This window comes from Globicephala melas, chromosome 4 (assembly GCF_963455315.2).
Source record: "Globicephala melas chromosome 4, mGloMel1.2, whole genome shotgun sequence".
NCBI lineage: Eukaryota > Metazoa > Chordata > Mammalia > Artiodactyla > Delphinidae > Globicephala > Globicephala melas.
In genome coordinates, this window is record NC_083317.1 from 53,538,642 (window position 1) to 53,562,906 (window position 24,265).

Genomic DNA, 24,265 nt, shown 5'->3' on the forward strand with positions numbered 1-24,265 from the left:
ATGATACTAACTCTTCCTATCCATGAACAAGTTATAGCTCACCATGTATTTAGATCTTCCTTACTGTATTTCAACAAAATTTTATAATGGTCTTCATAAATGTTGTCGACAAATAATAAACAATCTATAATAGGAAAAAAATCCTTGTAAAGCAACTATACTCCAATAAATATTAATTAATTTTAAAAATAAATTAAAAAAATAAAAGTTTGCTTTTCAAATAAAAAGCATTAAAAGCTATAAATTTAACTCTAAACTTCTTTAGCTACATCCCACAAATTTTGACACATAGAACTTTTATTTTCATTTGATTAAAAACATGCTTGAATTTCCCTTGTGACATTCTCTTTGAACCATGGGCTATTTTGAAGTGTTTATTTTCAAATATTTGGAAATCTTTCAGATATCTTACTGTTGCTGGTTTCTAGTTTAAATCCCATTTGATCTGAGACCAAACCTTAAATGATTTTGATTCTTTATTGGTCTATCTTGAATAATATCTATCTTGGTGAAAGTTCCATATGCTCTTGAGAAAAACATATATTCTACTGCTGTGATTTGAAGTGTTTTTTATGTATCTAACAGATCCATTTGGTAAATAGTGTTGTTGAAATCCTCTGTTTCCTTACCAACTTTCTATTTGTTTAATCTAATACTTAAAGTTGAAGTCTCTAACTCTACTTGTAGATTTATTTTTCTTATCAGTTCTGTCTGTTTTATTTCATATACTTTAAACTCTGTTGTTAGGTGCATACATATTTAAGATTACTATTCTTTTATTGAATTGTCCCTTTTATCACTATGAATACTGTCCTAGTACTATTCCTTATTCTGAAGTCCACTTTCTCTGACATTAATATAGACACTTTAGTTTTCTTTTGATTAATGGTTCCACACTATATTATTTTCATATTTTTACTTTAATCTATTTCATTATATTTAAAGTAGATCTTGTTGTCAGGACACAGTTGGGTGCTACTTTTTTATCCAATCTGAAAATCTCTAATTTTTATTTGGTATATTTTCACAGTTTAAATTTAATGTAATTATTTAAATGATTGGTTTTAAATCTACTAACATCTCCAATTTGGGGTTATTATTTAAAAGTTTTACACACCCTAATGACTGCCGTAGAGTTTACAATATTCACATTTAATTAATTGTGCACTATAAGGAACTTATAACATTGTAATTTAAATTCCTTTCCTATCCTTTGTGCTATTATTGTCATGCATTTTACTTTATATATACCATAAACATGTAATACTTTGATATAATGTTTGCTTTTCATAGCTATCTTTACAGAAATTCAAAATAAGAAAACTAAATTTTAAATTTTCCTTCATGAATGCCATTTCCAGCACTCTTTCTTTGTGTAGATCCTAGTTATTGTCTGGTATCTTAGTCCTTATTTTTGAAGAACTTCCTTTAAGGAATAAATAATAGGTATGCTTGTAAGGAATTCTCTCAGTTCTTGTTTTTTTCTGCAAGTATTTATTTCTCCTTCAATTCTATAAAATATTTTCTTTGAGTATGAAATCTGGGCTGACAGGTTTTGTTGTTGTTTTTCCAGCACTTTAAGATGTTACTCCCTTGTCTCTAGATTTCATAGTTCATGATGAGAAGTCTGTTCCAATCCTTATTTTTGTTTCTTTGTATACAATGTGTACTTTTTATCTGGCAGCCTTCAATATTTTCTCTTTATCTTCAGGTTCCAGAAGTTTGAACAGTTATGTTTCTAGGTGTGTTTGGAAGTATTTATTGTTTGGTGTTCTCTGAGCTTCACAGATCTATAGTTCTTATAATTTACTGCTTTTGAAAAATTCTTGGTCATTATCTATTCAAACATTTCTTCTGCTCAGTCTCTCTTCTCTATGATTCCAATTCCATTTATTTTATACCATTTACTATTGTCCCTTAGCTCTTAGAAGAACCGTTATGGTTTTTTGTTTCATGCTTGTCAGTTTGGAAAACTTCCCTTGACCTATCTCCAACTTTACTGTTTCTTTTTTTTTTTTTTTTTTACTGTATTGATTGTACTGATAAATTCATCAAAGGCATTCATCTCTTCGATAACCATCCTTTTAATTTCTTCCATTTCCATTTGGTTCTTTATCATAGTTTCCATCTCTCAGCTGAGATTCCATATCTATTCATGCATATTGTCTACTTTTTCCTCCAGAATCTTTGTCACATTATTCAGCTATTTTAAACCTAAAATATGAATCATATTTGATCTGGTTCTGTTGATTGTTTTGTCTCTTGACAGTGTATTGTTGCTTTTTTTCCCCCTTGCTTCTTTGTATGCCCTGCATTTTAGCTGAAAGCTGAATATCTTGTGTGGAAGAGTAGAGATGACTGTAAATAGTATTTATGCCTGGAAATAGGCATGCCTTTTCTCTTTGGATTATAAGAGTTTGTGTCAGTCTAGTCAGGAATTGAGCTGAGTCTTTTTTTGTTGTTGTTGTTATTTTGGCTTCTATGGTTACCCTCAGGGCACCACAAAATTCTCTGGTTTTAACTTGTACTTAGAGTGAGGAATACTTTTTCAGAAGATTTTTTCTCAAGGGCTGCTTGCCTCTCAGTTTTAGGTTTTTCCTTTGTGCCTGAGAAAAGATCTCTCTCTTCACTTTGCCCTTCTCCCAGCATTATACATATGACAACTGCTATGGGTCACTTGCCAGCCTGATAAAGAATGGAAGAGGGGGAACAGGGAATCATTTTCTGTTGTTCTGGTTCAACCTCAATCTGAGGAAGGCACTGTGTGTCCAGATCTTGGATATGAGGCCTTTTTTGTGGTCATACTCCTCCCCCAAAGGTAGAGCTCTAAGTGGTCTAGGCTCAGGGTGTTTTTCTGTCCCTCCCCTAAGGGCAGATGGTGTTTTGTTATTTCCTTCACCTAATTGCAATGCATGTTCACTTCTGGCCTGAGGGTGACAATATCTGCTGTCCTTCCCACATCAGCTTACGCTTTTACCCCATAAAGAAGGTAAGAGAGAAGGTTCTAGGTGAGGCTTTACACCTTTTCCACAAGAGCTGTTGTTCTCTCCCATACCTTCACCAAAATAGAGGCTTTCTCAGGTCTCCAACCCAGCCCCTAATCTCTCTTATAAGTACATACATAGTCTGTGGAGAAGATCGTGTACATATGGGCAATTTCTCCTTGTGACTGCAGCTCCCAAGAGATTCTATACACTCATGCCGGTCCACAGTCTGAAGTAACTCGTCAGAAATTTTAGCTGAATTCTCATGAACAGCTTGCGTGGGGTTTAGCATTTACCCCAGAAAAGAAATTGCTCATATTTTCCTTCTCCTTCCAGAAGAATGTTTTTCTTTAGATTTTGAGTTAGTTGACTGCTCTACAACCTCAGCTCTCTGATAAATTCAAGGACAACTATTAATTTGCAGATTATCTCTCTTTTTCATTGTAAGGGTAGTAATGATGCTCTTTCCAGCTTTCTACATCCTAAGTAAAAGCCAGATCATCACTTTATCTCTTTTATTTTAACCACTGAAATACACAGTTCCTTTGTATATTGAGGAAATATACTCATTCCTGCCCATTTTTATAGCACTAGCTTTTTCAAAATTTATGCATTACTACAAGAATTAGTCTAATAATGACAAAATTATGTGTGGGGAATAATCTAACACTTATTGAAATGTTGAGCCCATACCTGTGGATTTACTCTATGAAAATACTTCAGTCTGCTGGCATGTACGGCTTCTATTATGGTCATATACAAACAGATGGCACAGAAGTGTCAGTTCTCACATCATAAACTCATGGAGTGACAGACAAGTTAATGAAACACGTCCTTTTTTCTGATATTAATTGCACCACCATATGATAAAAGACTTTAAAATTAAGCTTTATAAGATTCTATTTGCCATGGCAAATTATTTACTTGGAAGAAAGTTGTCTTTCAATGAATTTCATCAAATTAACTAGAAGTAAAGAAATTAAATTAGCAAGTACTCTTAAGTTAATATCAGTTTATGTCCTAAATAGTAAATAAGTAACTCATATTTGGCCTAAGTAGTAGCTCATGGGATTTAACCTATAAAGATTAGGTGCATTTAGTCTGAATAAATAAGCTTGGAAAAAAATTCTTCTTGAAAATCTTGGAAAATAGAGGGTTTTGGGGGAAATTTATTAAGCACAGATCAATTTCCTACCAGATAAAAAGGCATGTTTATAATTAATCTGATGGTGATAAAAAGGCTTTTAATTAGATTTCCAATGCAAAATGGGAAAGGATAGGTTTGGAGTCAAACACAGAAGAGTTGAGCCATCTGCTGTCAACCAGCTCTTGCCAACATCTGATTTGCAAGTTAAATTATTCCAGCTGATGACATATGACATTTCTTTCTTCTTTTTAATATCTTACTCAAAATGAGTTTGCTGCTCTGCCACTTGATTAAATATTAAATGCTCTCAAATGCTGAGGTTGGACTTTCAGAAGTCATAGCCGTTGCCATAATGTTCCTCAGTAAACAAATCTAACTAAAGAAACATAGATCTGAGTTGCTGGCTCATGTATTGTTGTTCTGTGACATGATTTTGAGTTAGAGAAATTTGACCTCTGAGATATTCACATTTGGAATTTACAAACTCAAAAGTTTCTTCACAGTTTTAGGGTAATGAGGCAGAGGAAACAAGAGTCACCTCTCTAGGTTTTGATCCATATTTGAGCAAAAAGGGAAAATGGTTTAAAGAAGTCAAATCCTATCTGAACTCACTGCTTCATCTCTAGCATGATGAGTTTATCACCCGGCAAAAGAGTTGAGACTTATACTGCAGAAGCTCTCAAAAATTTAAACCATAAAAACACTGCAAAACAATGTGTTCTTATTCCCTATGGCCTAAAGCTGAAAAATTCTGTTTCCCTCAAGGTTTTAGGCTTATTAATAGCTACAGTTTTGCCTTCAGAATTATTGATCCAAACTGCCTTGAATTAAGGCCACAGCTTTTTCCAAACTTTTCAATCACTTAGCCTCCACAGAAATCTCCATAAACAATTTTATCATAACCTAACTAAATCAACCTATGTATGCCAATAACTAGAATGCAAAGTGTGTGTGTGTGTGTATTTGACAAGATACCGATTTATATATCATAAAGATAAAACCATGGAGAGAAATTGGTTTTGTGGTAAAGAAGGTGAATATTCATTTCCTGAAGGAAAGCCCAAACCATTGGCATATGAATTCCTGACAGAAAATGAGCACCCTCAGCCAGTCAGGACACAGATTTCTCTACCGGTGAACCACGTGTTCACCTGTAAGGCAAGGACTTGAGGCAATTATATTGGAAGTGATGGCGCCTATGGATCACAGTTTTCGTCCCAGTTGCTTGTGCCCCCTATGCACTCATAAATTTTTAATCATGACTATCTAACTTACAGCTACCAATGGCAGTTTTCTTTAGAAAAGACACAGTCTCCTGGCACACTTGCAACATTTCTTTTCAGATTCTGTGCGTTCTATCATTACAAAATCAAATTTTAACACCTTTTTCTTAATATATTCATCTGATATAAAGCAAAGACTTTATAGCTTCCCTAAAACGAGGCAACATATCTTAAAATTTCCATTACTGTTTGATCACAAGAGGATGTAAAAGTTATGTAATCAGCAAATCAGTAACAGCTTAGGTGGATGAATAAACACAAGCAAAATAAAACGCTAGTGGAACATGAATGGTCATTGTGGGTTTTCCTGAGGAGCCAAAGATGGTGCTTAGCAATTGGGATTTTACAGAAAATGAATGGCAAGACCACTAACAAATGTGAACATAAGCTGGTTTAGAGTGCCTTGGTCCCGGAGGCCCCTGCCCGTGTTGAGACTCAACCCTTCCATTGCTGGATTGTGGCAAGAGGCAGAAGTGCCTTAAGCAATAAGGGGTAGGAGGAAACTTGAGAGACTCAGGAAAGTTGCTATATATAACAGGTCCATCCAAAATCATTTTATATTTTAATAGAAGATATGGCTATATGTTGTACAATGCTGAATGTTAGTCCTGGTCTATAGATTTGCTTCCAACATTCTCAACAGTGGATTTTTCTAACTCTTATGGTTTCAGAAAATGAACCCTCAGAGTTCTAAAGGATATGCTAAATCCTGAAGTTAACTCTAGCATGTCTCTTCATACCACCAACTTCGATAAAGCACAGAAAAACTGTGTACTTATTCAAGGAGGAATGAATGTAGGCTGTGTTTGTGTACGTGCATACACTGGTACTGGCAGGTAAAATTTGAGCACCTAATAGTTCCAAGTGCTTAAATACGTAATTCAAATACTTCAGCATTACCAGCCCTTGAACACAGCTATTGTCACATTAATAGTAAAGCCTTATTTCCTGTATTTAACTCCCACCTTTACTCACAGGTATTCCGGATGCCTATCAGATCCCCTCTAGTGTTCTGAGCATTCCTGAAGAGTGTCTGTCATGTGCTCATGAAGCAGGGGCCACATAACACCTGTCACGCTCTTACTGTCTTTTACTCTCCTACCTTTTTATTGCTCTCTGTACATAAGATTCCTTGAATGCGTATTGGATGCTGCTGTCGTTGTTTTGACGACACTGCTTTATAAATTGTACGGTTTCTGCTGCTGCCTGACCAGGACTTTAGGTGCCAAACCCTCTCTGTGATGAAGAAGAAATGCTCCATTCCTCAACAACGTGCAGCACTCTGTCACCAAGGCCACAAGGTACCACTACTTTTGCCCTGTCTCAAAAAGTTGGTCTACTTTTGCTTTAACCACTACTTGATAACTATTTCTCTCAAACTCGAAGCAATTCTGGAAGACAGTGAACTGAATGGCCCACAACGGGATGTGACTCAGGGTGGACCATGAGTGTCCACCCTCCTGCACATCATGACTTACCTCAACAAGGCCAATTCGAATCCTTCTCAGGGATGGATAAGGCTGCTGAAGAAGAGATGGTTTTCTCTCCTTCTGTGAGATCGTATTATTTGAGGACCAACTAATTCTGCAGTTTCCAGGAGCCACTGACACCACATGGAGACAGCCTGAGAATAAAGCCAAGAAGAGGCAAGCAGAGCATGATTTAGAGTTGTGCCCTATACCAGGGCAGCCACCGGCCACATGTGGCTTTACACTTGAAGTCATTAAAATTAAGTTAACACATTCATTTCCTCGGTTGCTATTAGCCACACTTCAAGTGCTTAATAGTCACAAAGGTTATCATATTGGACAGTTTAGATATAAAACATTTCTGTAAACACAGAGCATTTTACTGAACAGCATAATCTAGAGGAAGAAATAGAGCCCTAATTTCATCCTTTAAATATCTGCATCCCACCTCACCCTAAACTGGATCCACCTTAAATTCCATTTTGGTTTAAGCTAAAATAATGAAAGCTGTTTAAGTTATATTTCTGGCCTTTGAAAAATGTATGAGAAGAAACTAACCCTCAAGCCTATTCCCCAGAGACAGTCAGGAAACACACAACAGCCTTCTCACATTTTCCCAATTTCTTCCCATGACCTTTCCTGACAAGACTGAACTTCACTCTCTCCTTCGGAAAACACACACACACACACACACACACACACACACACACACACACACACACACCACTTAAAAGAGACCTGGGGGCAGAGGTTTGGTAGGTGTTACCACAAAGCCAGCTTTTACTTCCAAAGAGAAACAAAGCCAGGCATTAGTTAGAGTGATAACAGATTTTATTCAGTAAATACTGACAGTAGGGGAAAGAGCTGAGCTCCATTCTGATTTGCACAGTGGTGACTGGGATTTTAAAGGCAGAATGACGGTGTAGAAAAGGGAAGCGAGCAGGGACTCAAAATTACCAAGGGCTGATCGGTGTAAACATGATTAGGCCAGCCAGCTGACTCTGCTACCTGGCAATTCTTAAAGTTAGGATCCTATCTTCCCAGAGTGTAGGAGATAGAGCCCCTGGCCTTCCTGATTATTACATTTCAAAGGAATGTTTTTCAGGTCCTTGAGAAAGACACTTCTGAGTTATGGAAGATACATCTACATCTTAAAGGTTCAGAGGAAGGATTCACAATTGCAAGACTTTCTTAGTAGATGCTCTAAGAAGAGACCTGGTGTTGGCTAGAACAAACAGTAAATTCTTCTGACATCCCTGAGCTTTTCAAAACAAGAACTCCAAAGGGGGCTCGTTGTCCCAGGGACACGAGGTCTTAGGCTGCTAGAAGCCATGTTAAAGTTTGGCCAAGTCTCTGAGGGCCGGGGTTTGAATGGTGTTTTCGAGCCGAGAGTTCTTTGCAATTCTCACTACCTAGATTTTTCCAGAATGCACAGCCAAACATAAATTATGTAATTTAATCCATAAAATAATCATCTGATGTAAATATCATTATCCCCATTTTACAGATAAGGGAATCAAAGTTCTGAGGACTTAAATCACTTGTCCAGGTCACATACTAAAACGTTAAAAAGCATACTGAAACCCAGATTTCTCTGACTAAAGACTGTTTTTCTTCACATCATCCACAACTCTGTCTCCCTACTGGTCTCCCTAATTTTTCATACATGTTTCAGTAACAGTTTTTACAGAAATGCCCTTGCCTTTAAATGACAAAGCCCATAAGATATCAACAGGGAAAAATATATCACAAAATGCCAGGAACTTGTGATTAACAGGAAGCAGGTGTACAAACAGAAAGTGTACAACTCACATCCATTGTCATCTCGGCAAATGGCATGGTCCCAAAGTTGCTGAAGGGGGAAATTTGATTATCTTTTCTTCCCCTGAAGGCTGATAAATCGAATTCAGCCTGCTATTGTTCCAGATACAGCCTGAATCTTCCACAGGATTTTAATCAGCAGCAGAATTATGTAGCATATGGGAGCTATTTGGCTGAAAGGAGACTCCAACTGTTACTGGTACATCCTCCCAACATGAAAGGAAAATAATAATATGGAATAATCGGACTCTCTTATCTATGCAACAGCTTCCCTCTGAGAAACTCCATGGTTTACTGTACTCCATCTTCCCAACATGCTGTTTGGTGGGTCAGAGAACTACTTGACTATAATCCTGGATGCTTACTGGCTGATTCCACCAACATGTTCATCTCTTCCATAGCTCTCTCTCTATCTCCATCTATAAATCTTATTTCCTCTCACCTTGCAATCTCTTCTGTTCTCTAATGATTAACTTTCACTCATTCCTCCCCATCTACACTACCCTGCCCTTCATTCCTCTTTCTTGCTACTAATTTCTTCCTTTTCCACCCTTATTCTGTAAAAAGCCTAAATGGGAGAACAGGATTCATACGTGATCAAGTCTATAGTTCAATTACATCATCCTATTATACTACAATGATGGTCAAATGTAGAGGTCACTTCACTTATTCACTCCCTTAGCCACCAAAACTTTATTGAATGTGTTTGTTTCAAGATTCAAAGGTAACACATGGTCCTTTCCTTCAAACATGGAAGACAAACAAATGACAATGACAGGCAATGACAATACAACGTGAAGTGTCATCATTTTATTGAGCCCACTAATGTATAGGAAAAACAAAGAAGGCTAGCAGCATGGTCTCTACGGTTGCTGGCACTGGTCCCTAGAGCTTTTATTTTTGTTTTTGTTCTGTTTTTTAACATCTTTTTTGGAGTATAATTGCTTTACAATGGTGTATTAGTTTCTGCTTTATAACCAAGTGAATCAGTTATACACATACATATGTTCCCATATCTCTTCCCTCTGGCATCTCCCTCCCTCCCTCCCTATGCCACCCCTCTAGGTGGTCACAAAGCACCGAGCTGATCTCCCTGTGCTATGCGGCTGCTTCCCACTAGCTATCTATTTTATGTTTGGTAGTGTATATATGTTAGATCTGGTTCCAGAGCCAGGCTCAGAAACCAAATATCAGGCTTCTTTTTAACCTCCCTCTCCCCTTTCTTGACCTTTCTTGACATGCCTCAACCCCTACTCACTCAGAAAGGTTATGAAAGATATTATCAGGGATTGTTTAACGCTCTTACACACACCTGAGAATGGCATTGACCAAGCTTACCTGTTAATTCGCATTTTAAGTAACCCAGGAGTCAAATCTAAAGCTCTTGGCATATATTTTTTCCTATAGCAGGAAATGCAAAGAATGAGCCACTGGTGCTATTGGGAAGCAAAACAAGATTTTGAAATAAAGTGTCAAGACCTTCTTGACATCCCTGTACTTGTCCAAAATGTGAATTCCATAGTGGGGAGCTAGTAAATGTCATTTTTAAGCCCTCAGATACAAGACAGACTTTATCAGATGGCAGAGAGAAGAATGGTTGAAAAAGAATTGGCCAAGAATGACACACTCTTTCAGTCCTGGACCATGTCAGAAGATGTGATTTCCTTCTTCTGTCCCTAGACCTAGTTACCCAACAAAAACTCAGCTTCTAGGAGTGATGGGAGGTGCTTTCTTTACTAAGGTATTGCCATCAAAGTTCTCAAGCCATGAAAAGGAATGCCTAAAGTAATGGGTGCTTGCAAAAGAAAACCTATACTGATTTTGTACAAGGGTGGGAATTCAGTAAAAGAGAATTTTTCCTTCAGAAGGAATAATGAAAAACAAACAAACAAAAACTCTTCCACTACCATCAAACTCTAGGAAGAATCAGGCAACAGAACAATTCTGGGTGTCTCAGATAAGAACTGAAAATGATTCTAATCCCTTGGAACACTGAGAAGAGTGGTAATGTTGAGGTTTTACACTGAGTGTAAAAATTAAGTAGTAAATGGGCTCAGGATAAGACTGTAATATACCATTAACTTTTTAAAAGTATATTGAAGATAACTTTTTTCTCTTCTTCTTTGTTCCTAGGATAAAATAGATGCTAAATAAATGTTTGTTGCATCCATGAACGAATGAACAAATGAATAGACATTTTCGAATGCTCTAAAACAGTATTAAATATTACTTGCTTAAAGAATTATAAAAGTAAAAAGACAATTATATTCAAAAGCCATATAGAAGGAACTAATGAAAAAACTGTGCATAAAAAGTCCCAAATCCAAATAATAACCTCCCAGCAAGTTCATTAATCTTGATTTGCACTGATAACTGTTATTGCAAAATTGATACATATTAGGATAACCGGCTAACTGCTTCAACAAATACCCCAAACAACTTCACTGTCTTCACACAATGGAATTTTCTTTCTGGTTTACATAAGAGTCCAATGGCAAGAGTGGGATTTGGGGGCAAGAAGCTCTGCACCATGAAGTTATTCAAAGACCCTACTCTTTTATTGGTTCTTCCATCCCCTATCACCTCCAAGTTCTCCACTGGATTGCCTACATTCAGTCAACAGATGATGGAAGAGAGGAAGCATGTAGTGTGGAAGGTCTTGTGGTCCAGGCATGGAGATGGGCACTCTGGCCACACTCTGCTGGCCAGAACTCAGTATTTGACTTTAAGTTAGAAGGGTTGAAAAGTTTCATTATGATAAATAAATAATAGGCATTGTCAGGTTTTAAGCAAAAAAATGACATGATGAAAGTGGAGAATTATACTGGCCATGCTGAATAGAAGAACCTAGTGAGGGGATAAACCAGAGACAGAGGGACCTGTTACGAAGCTATTGCAATAACATGGGCAGGGAACGATGAGGCCCAGACCAAGACAGTTGAGAAAGAATGACAAGAAAATAATCAATATGAGGATATATTGACTGATTTGCTGAGTGAGCAGAAAAAAACAAATGCTAGTCTTGGGCTTTATATATTTATATGTATATATAATCACATTTGGGTGGTCTTTTGGTTAACTGATGCATGCTATGTTGGTTTGTTCACTTTTTCCCACAGGAATTAGGAAAATAAAAATTTAGATGTGAAGAAAAGTGAATAGAATGCAGTGTCTGTGGGAAGTCAGGGAAAGCTAACATGGAATCAAGGAAAACAAACAAATGAAGGGAATGTTTTGGGATTCTGAGTGTTTTGAAGTCAATGTATGACAGCAAATTAAGTGTCAAAAGAGCAAAAATTACGTCCAAAACATTTCCCCATATTTGTTACGTTGCTATTTCCCACAACGGTCAAACATTCAGTTGCAAATAAAATACTTGAATAATTTCATTTTTGGATGTGGCAACTGGTTTACAGTGTGCATTTTTTAGGATTCTGTAAAGATGCTATTTTTAGTGCTTAGAAGTGGAAATTTGTACCTGGGGAGGCTAACTGGTAACCAAGTAATCTGACAAATGATCTAGTGCAAATCAGCTTTAATCACATTGTTGGCCTGCATCATAGGAATTAAGTAATGCTCAATAAGTTTAAAATATACCATGTAAGATCCATTACTTAGACAAAGGAGGGTGCCATTAATCCCTGGAAAAACAAATATCTACTTTTCTAAAGACTTCCTGCAGCCTTTCTGCAGTTTGAGAGAGATACGGACACAGCAGCTGGGTGGGCACACAGCATTTCCGTTAGTGGTAATAACAGCCAGAGTGAGGAACTGAATGTGAACTAGCATTTCAGTCTCCTCACACAGGTCAGCCCCTCTTCTTGAATCACACCTAAGCCTGATTACCAGAGAATTCCAGAATGTTCTCCCTGTAGTGAACCAGTCAAGGTACAAGGAAAGAGACTTTTCTTGGGGCCTTCTACACATCTAATTTTTTTTATAGGAAGAAACAAATCCACACATAAACCTCAGTTGTTCAATGCAAAATTTGTAGAGATACTTTCAAGCATCTGTGTTGTCTCCAGGCAACAGGAACATTTTAAATAAAATTTTCATTAATTTCTCAACAGTTACGCAGTAATCTACATGTGCAAGTACTCTATCAAAATGAATCCTTTTATCATACATATTCATACATATCATACATATTCATAAAGTAGAACTTGAAATGTTTAAGCACACACATTTACTATACTCCCAATCACAGTAATAGGTTTGGAGAGCAAAACGGAACAGAACAGCCCCTAAACAAGAATATGTAATTTCTACCAAATAACACAGCACCAAACAGTATGTAAGCTACTATGAACCAAGCACTCTCCACTTAATCTTTCCACATCCAAGTGAGGTACTAACATTGTTCTCAGTTGAGGAAACTGAGGCACAAGGTGGGAAAGTAACTGACTGTAGACACACAGTTTGGAAGTGGCAGAAAACATGTAGGGCTGGACCGAATGCAGGGTCTACCCTCTTAACCACTTGACTGTATTGAAGCACGAGCACAGAGTATTTTACCAACAGAAGTGACATTGGTGGTTTGTGGGGTTGGTGGCAGGGTGTGACAGAAAGAAGAGCACAAGAGATGAAGCAGAAGTGATAAACAGAGATCATGCCATGAAGAAACTTGGGTTAATAGAAATTATAAAGCTACTGCTAGTGATTCCAATAAAAATGGTGATAGTCATAAAGTTCTGAATTTATATGATATGTGCAAAAGGGTAATAAATAAATCAGAGTTGGAGCCTCGGCCAACTGCATCTATTTTCTGTCTTTTGAAAAATGAATACTGCTCAATAGCCCTCCTTTGACAGAGACTGGTAAATAAGAAAGGTTTGCTTAGTTGTCATTAACATTGGTCATCCTTCCTGAATTGTTGCTTAGGTGCCAAAGAATTCTGTCTACACTGTTTTCAGAGGTTTCTGCCAAGTATCATACTCACATCACTGACTGCAGTTTCCTCGGTAAAACTCTCTGCTACATTCTCAAGATTTACCGAGGTACAGCCTGTTCTACATCAGCACATGTTTCTATAAGACCAATTAGCTCATATTTTTTCTTGATAAACAAAAACACATCTCATAATCTTAAATATACAGTCAAAAAATTTGGCACTATTGCTCACAGACCCGTAATCACTCATGCACATTACAACTTGTAATGAAATAACTGATTTTTATTTCAGAGAACTAGAGAATAGGTAATGAGAACTGTTACAAGCATTTGGTATATCAAAAATTTTATAGGTGCACACATCCTTTTTACACTTTCTTAGAGTGGATGGATGGATAGCTAGATCGATAGATCGATAGATAATGAAGATAAAGATAACAAGTAGGTAGGTATATAGATAGACCCAAAGTGCCCTAGTCTGGATTCCCCAGAAGTAGACATAGAAAACAAATTTATGGTGACCAAAGGGGAAAGGGGGTGGGGGAGGAATAGATTAGAAGTTGGAGGTTAGCAGATACAAACTACTCTATGTAAAATAAACAACAAGGTCTTACTGTATAGTACAGGGAACTATATTCAATATCCTGTAACAATGCATAAAGGAAAAGCATATGAGAATATGAAATGGAGATGAGCATGCACAACAATTATCAAGGAGTGCTTTTAGGATCAAGACCTGTGGAAGTAGGGGGAAGGAAGCAGTACTGAGCAGGGGGAGAAGTAGAGCTGGGATGCAAGTATTACGAAGGCCACAGGTGACCACACATCTCAGGACTGGGATAGCCATTGAGAGATGTCCAAATTGATAAAAGGGACTTTCTTATGCCCATGTTTGATTAGTCATTGAATATAAGCTGCCTCTGGAAGATGTGACCAAGGGCAAGTCAGGTTTCTTTAACTGGGGCACTCCTCCAAATGGGATAAGGGTCTTCTTTTATTAGCACTCTCTGCTCCTAGATGAATAAACATTTTATTCCTAAAAGAAGATCTGAATGGCATATCACAGTATTCTCACACAAAGGTACAGCAACTCTATAACATATCGAATTAAAAAACACAGGAATATATAATATATTACATATGTAAAATACACATATATTATATTAAATATGCATTATATATTAAAACAATGTATATATATAGTAAAACCATGAATGATGACCAATTTTTCAGTATTTTATCTTGCTTAGAAATTATTCAAGTCCAAAGAACTATCAATTAATGACAAGAAAATATAAATCTGATATTTTAAAAATAACTAAAATCCTGAAAAATTATATTTTCAGCTGTTGCATCCAGAAGATAATTACTATTGATATAAAAATCATTGAAATTAGTATTTAATTTAAAGAATATGTTTTTATAAAATTCTTTTTTATTGAAGTATAGTTGACTTACAATGTTGTATTAGTTTCTGGTGTACAGCAAAGAGATTCAGTTATACATATGTATTTCTTTCTCCTATTCTTTTCCATTATGCTTTATTACAGGATATTAAGTACAGTTCCTGGTACTATACAGTTTATTTTATACAGAGCAGTTTGTATCAGCTAATCTCAAACTTCTAATTTATTCCTCCCCTGTTACCCTTTGGTAAACATAAATTTTTCTGTGTCTGTGAGTCTGTTTCCATTTTGTAAGTAAGTTTATTTGTATCATATTTTAGATTCCACAAATAAGTGATATTATATGATATTTGTCTTTCTGCGTTTGACTTACTTCACTTAATATGATAATCTCTAGGTCCATCCATGTTACTACAAATGGCATTATTTCATTTTTTTTATAGCTGAGTAGCATTCCATCATGTATATATACCACATCTTCCTTATCCATTCATCTGTCAATGGACATTTAGGTTACTTCCATGGCTTGGCTACTGTAAATAATGCTACTATGAACACTGGGGTGCATGTATCTTTTAGAATTAGAGTTTTCTCTGGATATGTACCCAGGAGTGGTATTGCAGGATCATACGGCAACTCTATTTTTAGTTTTTAAGGAACCTCCATACTGTTTTCCATAGTGGCTGCACCAATTTACATTCCCACCAACAGTGTAGGAGGGTTCCTTTCTCTCCACACCCTCTCCAGCATAACTGTAGACTTTTAATAATAGCCATTCTGACTGGTGTGAAGTTAAACCTCATTGTGATCTTGATTTGAATTTCTCTAATAATTAGCAATGTTGAACATTTTTTCATGTGCCTATTGGCCATCTGTATGTCTTCTTCGAAGAAATATCTGTTTAGGTTTTCTGCCTATTTATTGATTGGGTTGTTTGTTTTTTGTTGTTGACTTGTATGAGCTGTTTGTATATTCTGGAAATTAAGCCCTGTTGGTTGCATCGTTTGCAAATATTCCTTCCCAGTCTGTAGGTTGTCTTTTCATTTTGTTTATGGTTTCCTTTGCTGTGCAAAAGCTTATAAGTTTGATTGGGTCCCATTTGTTTATCTTTGCTTTTATTTCTATTGCCTTGGGGGACTAACCTAAGAAAACATTGCTATGATTTATGTCAGAGAATGTTTTGCCTATGTTCTCTCTAGGAGTTTTATGATGTCATGTCTTTAAGCCATTTTGAATTTATTTTTGTGTAGGATGTGAGGGAATGTTCTCACTTCACTGATTAACATGCAGCTGTCCAGCTTTGCCAATGCCACTTGCTGAAGAGACTGTCTTTTCTCCACTGGATATGCTTGCCTCCTTCGTCAAAGATTAATTGACCTTAGGTATGTGGGTTCATTTCTGGGCTCTCTATTATGTTCTATTGATCTATATGTCTGTTTTTGTGCCAGTACTATGCTCTTTTGACTACTGTAGCTTTGTAGTATTGTCTGAAGTCTGAAAGGGTTATGCTTCCAGCTTTGTTCTTTTTACTCAGGATTGCTTTGGCAATTCTGGGTCTTTCGTGGCTCCATAGAAATTTTAGAATAATTTGTTCTAGTTCTGTGAAAAATGTCACAGTTACTTGGATAGGAATCACATTAAATCTGTAGATTGCTTTGGTCAGTATGGCCATTTTAACTATATCAATTCTTCCAATCCAAGAGCATGGGATAGCATCCTATTTCTTTGAATCATCTTCAATTTCCTTTATTAATGTTTAATACTTCTCAGCATTATAGTCTTTCACCTCCTTGGTCAGGTTTATTCCTAAGTATTTTTTTATACATTTATATATTTTATTTATTTATTTTTGGCTGCATTGGGTATTTGTTGCTGCATGCGGGCTTTCTCCAGTTGCGGTGAGGGGGCTACTCTTCATTGTGGTGTGCAGGCCTCTCATTGCTGTGGCTTCTCTTGTTGTGGAGCATGGGCTCTAGGCGTGCAGCTTCAGTAGCTGTAGCACATGGGCTCAGTAGTTGTGGTGCACAGGCTTAGTAGTTGCTCCACGGCATGTGGGACCTTCCTGGAGCAGGGATCAAACCTGTGTTGCCTGCATTGGCAGGTGGATTCTTAACCACTGTGCCACCAGGGAAGTCCCCTAAGTATTTTTTGATGCAATTTTAAACTGGACTTTTTTTTAACTTTCTTTTTCTGATATTTCATTGCTAGTGTAATGGAATGCAACAGATTTCTGTATGTTAATCTTGTATCCTGCTACCTTGCTGAATTCATTTATCAGTTCTAGTAGTTTTGTGTGGCACCTTTAGGGTTTTCTATATATAGTATCATGTTATCTGTATATAAGGACAATTTTACCTCTTCCCTTCCAATTTGGATACTTTTTATTTCTTTTCCTTGTTTGTCTGCTGTAGCTAGGACTTCCAATACTATGTTGAATAGAACTAGTGTGAGTGGGCATCCTTGTCTTGTTCCAGATTTTAGTGGGAAGGCTTTCATTTTCACCATTGAGTATTATGTTGGCTGTGGGTTTGTCATAAATAGCTTTTATTATGATGAGATAAGTTCCCTCCATAACCACTTTGAAGTTTTTATCATGAATGGATGTTGAATTTATCAAGTGTTTTTTCTGCACCTATCGAGATGATCATGTGTTTTCTGTCTTTTCTTTAGTCGATGTGGTATATCACATCGATTGATTTGCGTATGTTGAAATATCCTTGTGACCCTGGGATGAATCCAACTTGGTCGTAGTGTATGATCTTTTTTATGCGTTGCTGGATTCAGTTTGCTAATATTTTGTTGAGAATTTTTGCATCTATATTCATCAATATCGGCCCACAATTTTCTTTTTTGGTACTGCCTGTCTTGTTTTGATATCAGGGTGATGGCAGCTTCATAGAATGACTTTGGAAGTGTTCACCCCTTTTCAATCTTTTGGAAGAGTTTGAGAAGAATTGGTATAAGTTCTTCTTTGTATGTTTGATAGAATTCCCCAGTGAAGACATCTGATCTTGAGACTTTTCTTTGCAGGGAGTTTTTTAAATTACAGATTCTATTTCACTTCTAGCGATCAGTCTGTTCAAATTAATATTGTTGGTATAAGGGTTGTTTTCAGTATGGATGCCTGTCATGTCTTTCCTCAGTGTGTGCTGGCCATCACCCCTTTGATAAGGGGTGTGATCAGTGTTGTGATGACCAGAGCTTGCACTGGATGTTGAGTGGGGCCTCCTCTTTGCTCTGTGGCTGTCACAGCCCCGTCGAGTGCAGGGTCTGCTCCCTGATTGTTGGAGCAGAAGCCCCCAGAGCCATTTCTGAGCTGTGGTGTGAGGCAGGCAGGACTGGAACACTTCTGCTGGGAGAGGAACCATTGGGTATTCCTCCACAGGAGCTGTCCACCAGGAAGTGCACTCTATGGTGTCGCCTACCCCCAGCTGTGTGGGCTCACAAAATACACTGTTGTTGGCACTGCCCCTGGCCCCACTTCAACCATGGGAATGCAGGCAATCAGCCCAGGTGTCCCTCAGGCGCTGTGCTCACACAGCCACCAGTGCAGATTTGTTGGCACAGATCTGCTGAAGTCAGGTACCAGGACCTCCATAGTCATGCACCTGGACCCCCTGCCAGGAGCTACAGAATCAGACCGCACCCCAGCCCTGCCTCCACATGCGTACTCCCGCAAAGCCCACAGCTGCTAACCCCGGCTCTGCCCCTGCCACGGGGGCACCAGTAATCTGCTCAGATGTCCCACAGGCACTGAGCTTACAAAGCTGCTGGCAGCACGTAAATCCGGGGGCAGCACAGCCACTAGGAGATGGCTCAGATTTCAGCCTCTCCATGTGTGGGCAACCTGCCAGTGCCTGGATGCTCCCAGGTCTCGTAGAGGTGGAGCCATGCCTCCTGTGAGCACACCGAGAATGAGGCCGCTATGTCTGGGGTCCACGCCTCCCTTCAGCACTTGTGTTAAAAATTGGGATCCTATAGCAGACCTAGGCTCAGTCCTGCGGACGCCCCCATTGCAGCTCAGACCACACTCCAGCCCCTTCAGGTTGTCTCCATGCAGCCAACCCCAGTCCTCTCCCTGAGTCTGTGCTCTGAAGCCCGAGTTTCAGCTCCCAGCCCCCGTACACACCAGCAGACGCACACCTCAGGCTGGGGACTGCAGGCAGGTGGCCAAGACCCTCTGCACTGGTCTCTCTCTGTTCTGCCTGCCGCAATCCAGGTGCTGCACTCTCCTCTGAGCCTCTGAAGCTCCCTTTCTGTCTTGGCCAATCCTCTAGCCATTGAAGGGAGTTCCGAGGGTGAGGGAACATTTTCTCTTTCACAGCTCCCTCACAGAGGTGCAGGCCATGTACTGATTCCTTTTTCTTTCTTTTCTTTTCTTTTCTTTTGTTCTACTCAGTTATGTGATGATCTTTGTTGCAATTTTGGTTATATGAGTGTTTTTGCCAGCTTTCAGCAGGTATTCTGTGAGAACTGTTCCTCATGTAGATATACTTTTTTTATGCATTTGTGGGAAGAGGTGAGTCCACGTCGTCCAATTTTGCCATCTTGATCTCTGTCCCCTAAAATTCTTAAACATTTTGTAGGAATGATGTTATTTATCTGATTGATATACCAGAAGTATAGAATGTATATAATATGTTTAGGAAGTTTAAATAAAAATCACACAGATAAGACAAGGTAAATGCATATAGCTGTTTTAAAACCAAAACTGTCAAACCCAAAGGAGATAGATCAAGATGGTGGAGTAGGAGGACACGGAATTAACCTCTCCCCAGGAACACAACAAAAATGCATCTGTACGTGGAGCAATTTTCAGTAAAAACTAACTGGAGACTGGCAGAAAGACTCTTACACAATCAAGGCTATAAGAAAGAACCACAAAGAATGGGGAAAGGGAAGAGAAGTGATCAGGTTGGGACCTGCACCACAGGGAGGGTACTCAAAAGAGGAGGGGGATTACATGGGCAGAGAACCTCCCTACAGAGTGAACGGTTTGAGCAACAGATTGCGCACACGGCCCTGGGGTCCAACACCATGAAGACAAGTCCCCTTGGCTGGTTAGAGCTGGTAGGATTAACAGAAGGGCTGGGGGAAGCCTGGACTCCACTCAGGAGGAACACATATGCTTGCTTACTCCTAAAATAGAGCAGAGGTAGACTGAAACTGCGTGGGATGCTGGCCAGTTTCCCATGACTGCCCAATGGGCGCCCCGGCCTCAGCCAAGGGCCTACTCTGGCCCTGCTTGTTTCACGATGCAGCTCCACACTGGAGTAAGCACTGCCACCGTCAAGGAGAGAGCTCCACTGTGAGGGGCGGGACCAGCACAGACACGGATCAGTTTCTGAACAGTGTAGGGGCAGCCATTACAGCGCCTAAGGAGGCAGCCATCAAAAGCAGTTCTGGGCTCTGACTGTAGCTGGGGCCACCAAAGCTCATACCCAGACCCACCCCAAGCACCTGCAACAGCCCTTATTGATCCAGCACTGCTCCCCTCTGGGACAAGGCAGCCAGTGCTGGGAGTGGGAAGAACACAAATTTTAAAGGGAACACAGCCACCTCAGGGCTGACCCTCATGGCTTCTGCTCCAGCAACTTAGAGCCCACCCCCAATAGGGTGGTGCTGGCCACTGGGCACACTGAGTAGAGGAGAAGGCCTGGCTTACACTTGACTCTGGTCCTATCCTCTCCATCCTCAGCCCCACCTCCTACCAAGGTGATACCTGCCAGCAAACCCTGGGGAAAGATATGACGCATGCTCACATCAGATCCAGCTCTCGCACCAAAGCCACTGGGTACACACAGACTATATAAGGATGCTCCCATACGAGGACACCCCTTCAAGACTGGAATAGGAAACTGTTTCACCTAATTTCATAGAGACAGAGAAAGTTAAGCAAAATGAGAAGACAGAGGACATTTGTTTCAATTGAAAGAACAAAACAAAGGCCCTGAAAAAACAACTAATGAACATAAATAAACAATTTTCCAGATAAAGGGTTCAAAGCATTAGTAGTGAGAATGCTAACTGACTTGGGACAAGAATAGATGAACACAGTAAGAATTTTAACAAAGAACTAAAAAATATTTTTTAAAAAAGAGCCAGTCGGAACTGAAGAATAAAATAACTGAAATGAAAAACACACTAGAAGGAAATAATAGCAGGCTAGGTGATTCAGAAGAATGAACAGTGATCTGGAAGACAGAATACTGGAAATCACCAAACCAGAACAGCAAAAGGAAAAACAAATTTTAAAAAGATAACAGTTTAAGGGACCTAAGAGGCAACATCAAGCATACCAACATTCGCATTATAGGGGTCTCAGAAGAAGAGAGGAAGAAAGGAGTAGAAAATGTATTTGATAAAATTATGGCTGAAAACATCCTGAATCTGAAGATGGAAACTAATAACCAGGTCCAGGAAGCACAGAAGGTCCCTAACAAGATGAACCCAAACAGACCCAAACCAGGACATATCATAATTAAAATGGCAAAAGTTAAAGATAAAGAGAGTATTCTAAGGACAGCAAGGGAAAAACAAAGAGTCATATACCCAGGAACCCCCATAAGGCTATACACTGATTTTTCTGCAAAAACTTTGCAGGCCAGGAGGGAGTGGCAAGATATATTCAAAGTCCTGGAAAAAACCCTGCAACCTAGGATACTCTACCCTGAAAGATTATCTTTTAGAATTGAAGGAGAGATAAAGAACTTCTTAGACAAGCAAAAACTAAATTAGTTCATCAATACTAAACCAACCCTCAATGGTCTTTTCTAACTGGAAAGGAAGGGGATATAACAGTAAGTATCTGTAGTAAAGGAAAATTCCCACTATTAAAGGCAAATATATAGTAAGGCTGAGGATCAACCACTTAAATAAGCTAGTGTAAATATTAAAAGAGAAAAAACTATAAGATCAAGTATAACTATAATAATCAGTAAAGTTATAAACGTGAAGATGTAAAATATGACATCAAAATTTTACCTCAAGGGGAGTAAAAAATGTAGCTCTTTTAGAATCTGCTTGAATGTAAATGACTGCCAGTTTAAAACAAGTAGATATAGTTATAGATCTGCATACACGAACCCCACAGTAAACACAAATCAAAAACCTACAATAGATACACAAAAACTAGAAAGAAAGAATCACAAGCATACTACTAAAGAAAACCATCAAATCACAAAGAAAGAAACAGAAAGAAGGAAAGAACAGAAAACAACCAGAAAACAAGTAATAAAATGGCAATAAGCACATACCAATCAATAATTACATTAAATGTCAATGGACTAAATGCTCCAATCAAAAGACATTGGTTGGCTGATTGGATAAAATAATCAAGACCTATCTATATGCTGCTTACAAGACACTCACTTCAGAGCTAAAGACACACAAAAAATGAAAGTGTTCGAAGATGAAAAAATATTTCATGCAAATGCAAACGACAAGAAAGTGGAGTAGCAATACAGTAAGTCCCCTACATACGAACGAGTTCAGTTCTGAGAGAGTGTTCAGAAGCCCAATTTGTTCGTAAGTCCAACAAAGGTAGCCTAGGTACCCAACTAACATAATCAGTATATACTGCTGCTTTTACGCTTGCTCCTGGACATCCTGAGCTTGAAATAAAGATGCTATACTACTGTACTCTATACAGTACTGTACAGCAAAGTACACAAAATCACAACCACTTGTAGAGAACGCACGCACGTGACAACGTACACCAGACACGTGAACTAATTTACATGACTGGACATGCAAACACATGTTTGCATCTCTGAAGGTGTATGTAGGGGACATACTGTACTCATATCAGACAAAATAGACTTTATTTATTTATTTTTATTTTTTATTTATTTTTTTGTGGTACGCGGGCCTCTCACTGTTGTGGCCTCTCCCGTTGCAGAGCACAGGCTCCGGACGCGCAAGCTCAGCAGCCATGGCTCACGGGCCCAGCCGCTCCGTGGCATGTGGGATCTTCCCGGACCGGGGCACGAACCCGTGTCCCCTGCATCGGCAGGCGGACTCTCAAACCACTGCGCCACCAGGGAAGCCCATGTTTGTTTTTTTGATATTGAGCTTCATGAGATGTTTGTATATTTTGGAGATTAATCCCTTGTCAGTTTTTTCATTTGCAAATATTTTCTCCCATTCTGAGGGTTGTCTTTTTGTCTCATTTATGGTTTTCTTTGCTATGCAAAAGCTTTTAAGTTTCATTATGTCCCATTTGTTTATTTTTCTTTTTATTTTCATTACTGTTGGAGGTGGGTCCAAAAAGATCTTGCTGTGATTTATGTCAAAGAGTGTTCTTCCTATGTTTTCCTCTAAGAGTTTTATAGTGCCCAGTCCTACATTTAGGTCTTTAATCCATTTTGAGTTTATTTTTGTGTATGGTGTTAGGGAGTGTTCTAATTTCATTCTTTTACATGTAGCTGTCCAGTTTTCCCAGCACCACTTATTGAAGAGACTGTCTTTTCTCCATTGTATATTCTTGTCTACTTTGTCATAGATTAGGTGGCCAGATGTGTGTGGGTTTATCTCTGGGCTTTCTATCCTGTTCTGTTGATCTATATTTCTGTTTTTGTGCCAGTACCACACTGTCTGATCACTGTAGCTTTGTAGTATAGTCTGAAGTCAGGGAGCCTGATTCCTCCAGCTCCGTTTTTCTTTCTCAAGATTGCTTTGGTTATTTGGGGTCTTTTGTGTTTCCATACAAATTGTAAAATTTTTTGTTCTAATTCTGTGAAAAATGCCATTGGTAATTTGATTGGGATTGCATTGAATCTGTAGATTGCTTTGGGTAGTATAGTCATTTTCAGAATATTGATTCTTCCCATCCAAGAACATAGTACATCTCTCCATCTGTTTATGTCATCTTTGATTTCTTTCATCAATGTCTTACAGTTTTCCGAGTATAGGTCTTTTACCTCCTTAGGTAGGTTTATTCCTAGATATTTTATTCTTTATAAAAGAATAAAATAAAATAAAATAAAATATTCTTTATATTTTATTCTTTATACCAGTGGCATATTTCACAGAATTAGAACAAAAATTTTCACAATTTGTATGGAAGAATATACAATGGAGAGAAGACAGTATCTTCAATGCGTGGTGCTAGGAAAACTGGACAGCTACGTGTTAAAAAATGAAATTAGTATATTTTCTCATACCATCTACAAAAATAAACTCAAAATGGAGTAAAGACCTAAATGTAAGAGCAGAAAACATAAAACTGCTAGAGGAGAACATAGGCAGAACACTCTTTGACATA

The 24,265-nt window shown here is 38.4% G+C and overlaps 1 protein-coding gene across 1 annotated transcript in view; it reads right to left on the bottom strand.

The window, feature by feature from the left end:
- LOC132597190 (SCAN domain-containing protein 3-like) overlaps positions 1–24,265 on the bottom strand; it is a 382,646-nt gene that overhangs the window by 174,329 nt on the left and 184,052 nt on the right. The window contains exon 3 of the mRNA XM_060297563.1: positions 6,893–7,038. Within this exon, the coding sequence (XP_060153546.1) occupies positions 6,893–7,038 (146 nt within the window). The remainder of the gene's footprint in view (positions 1–6,892; positions 7,039–24,265) is intronic.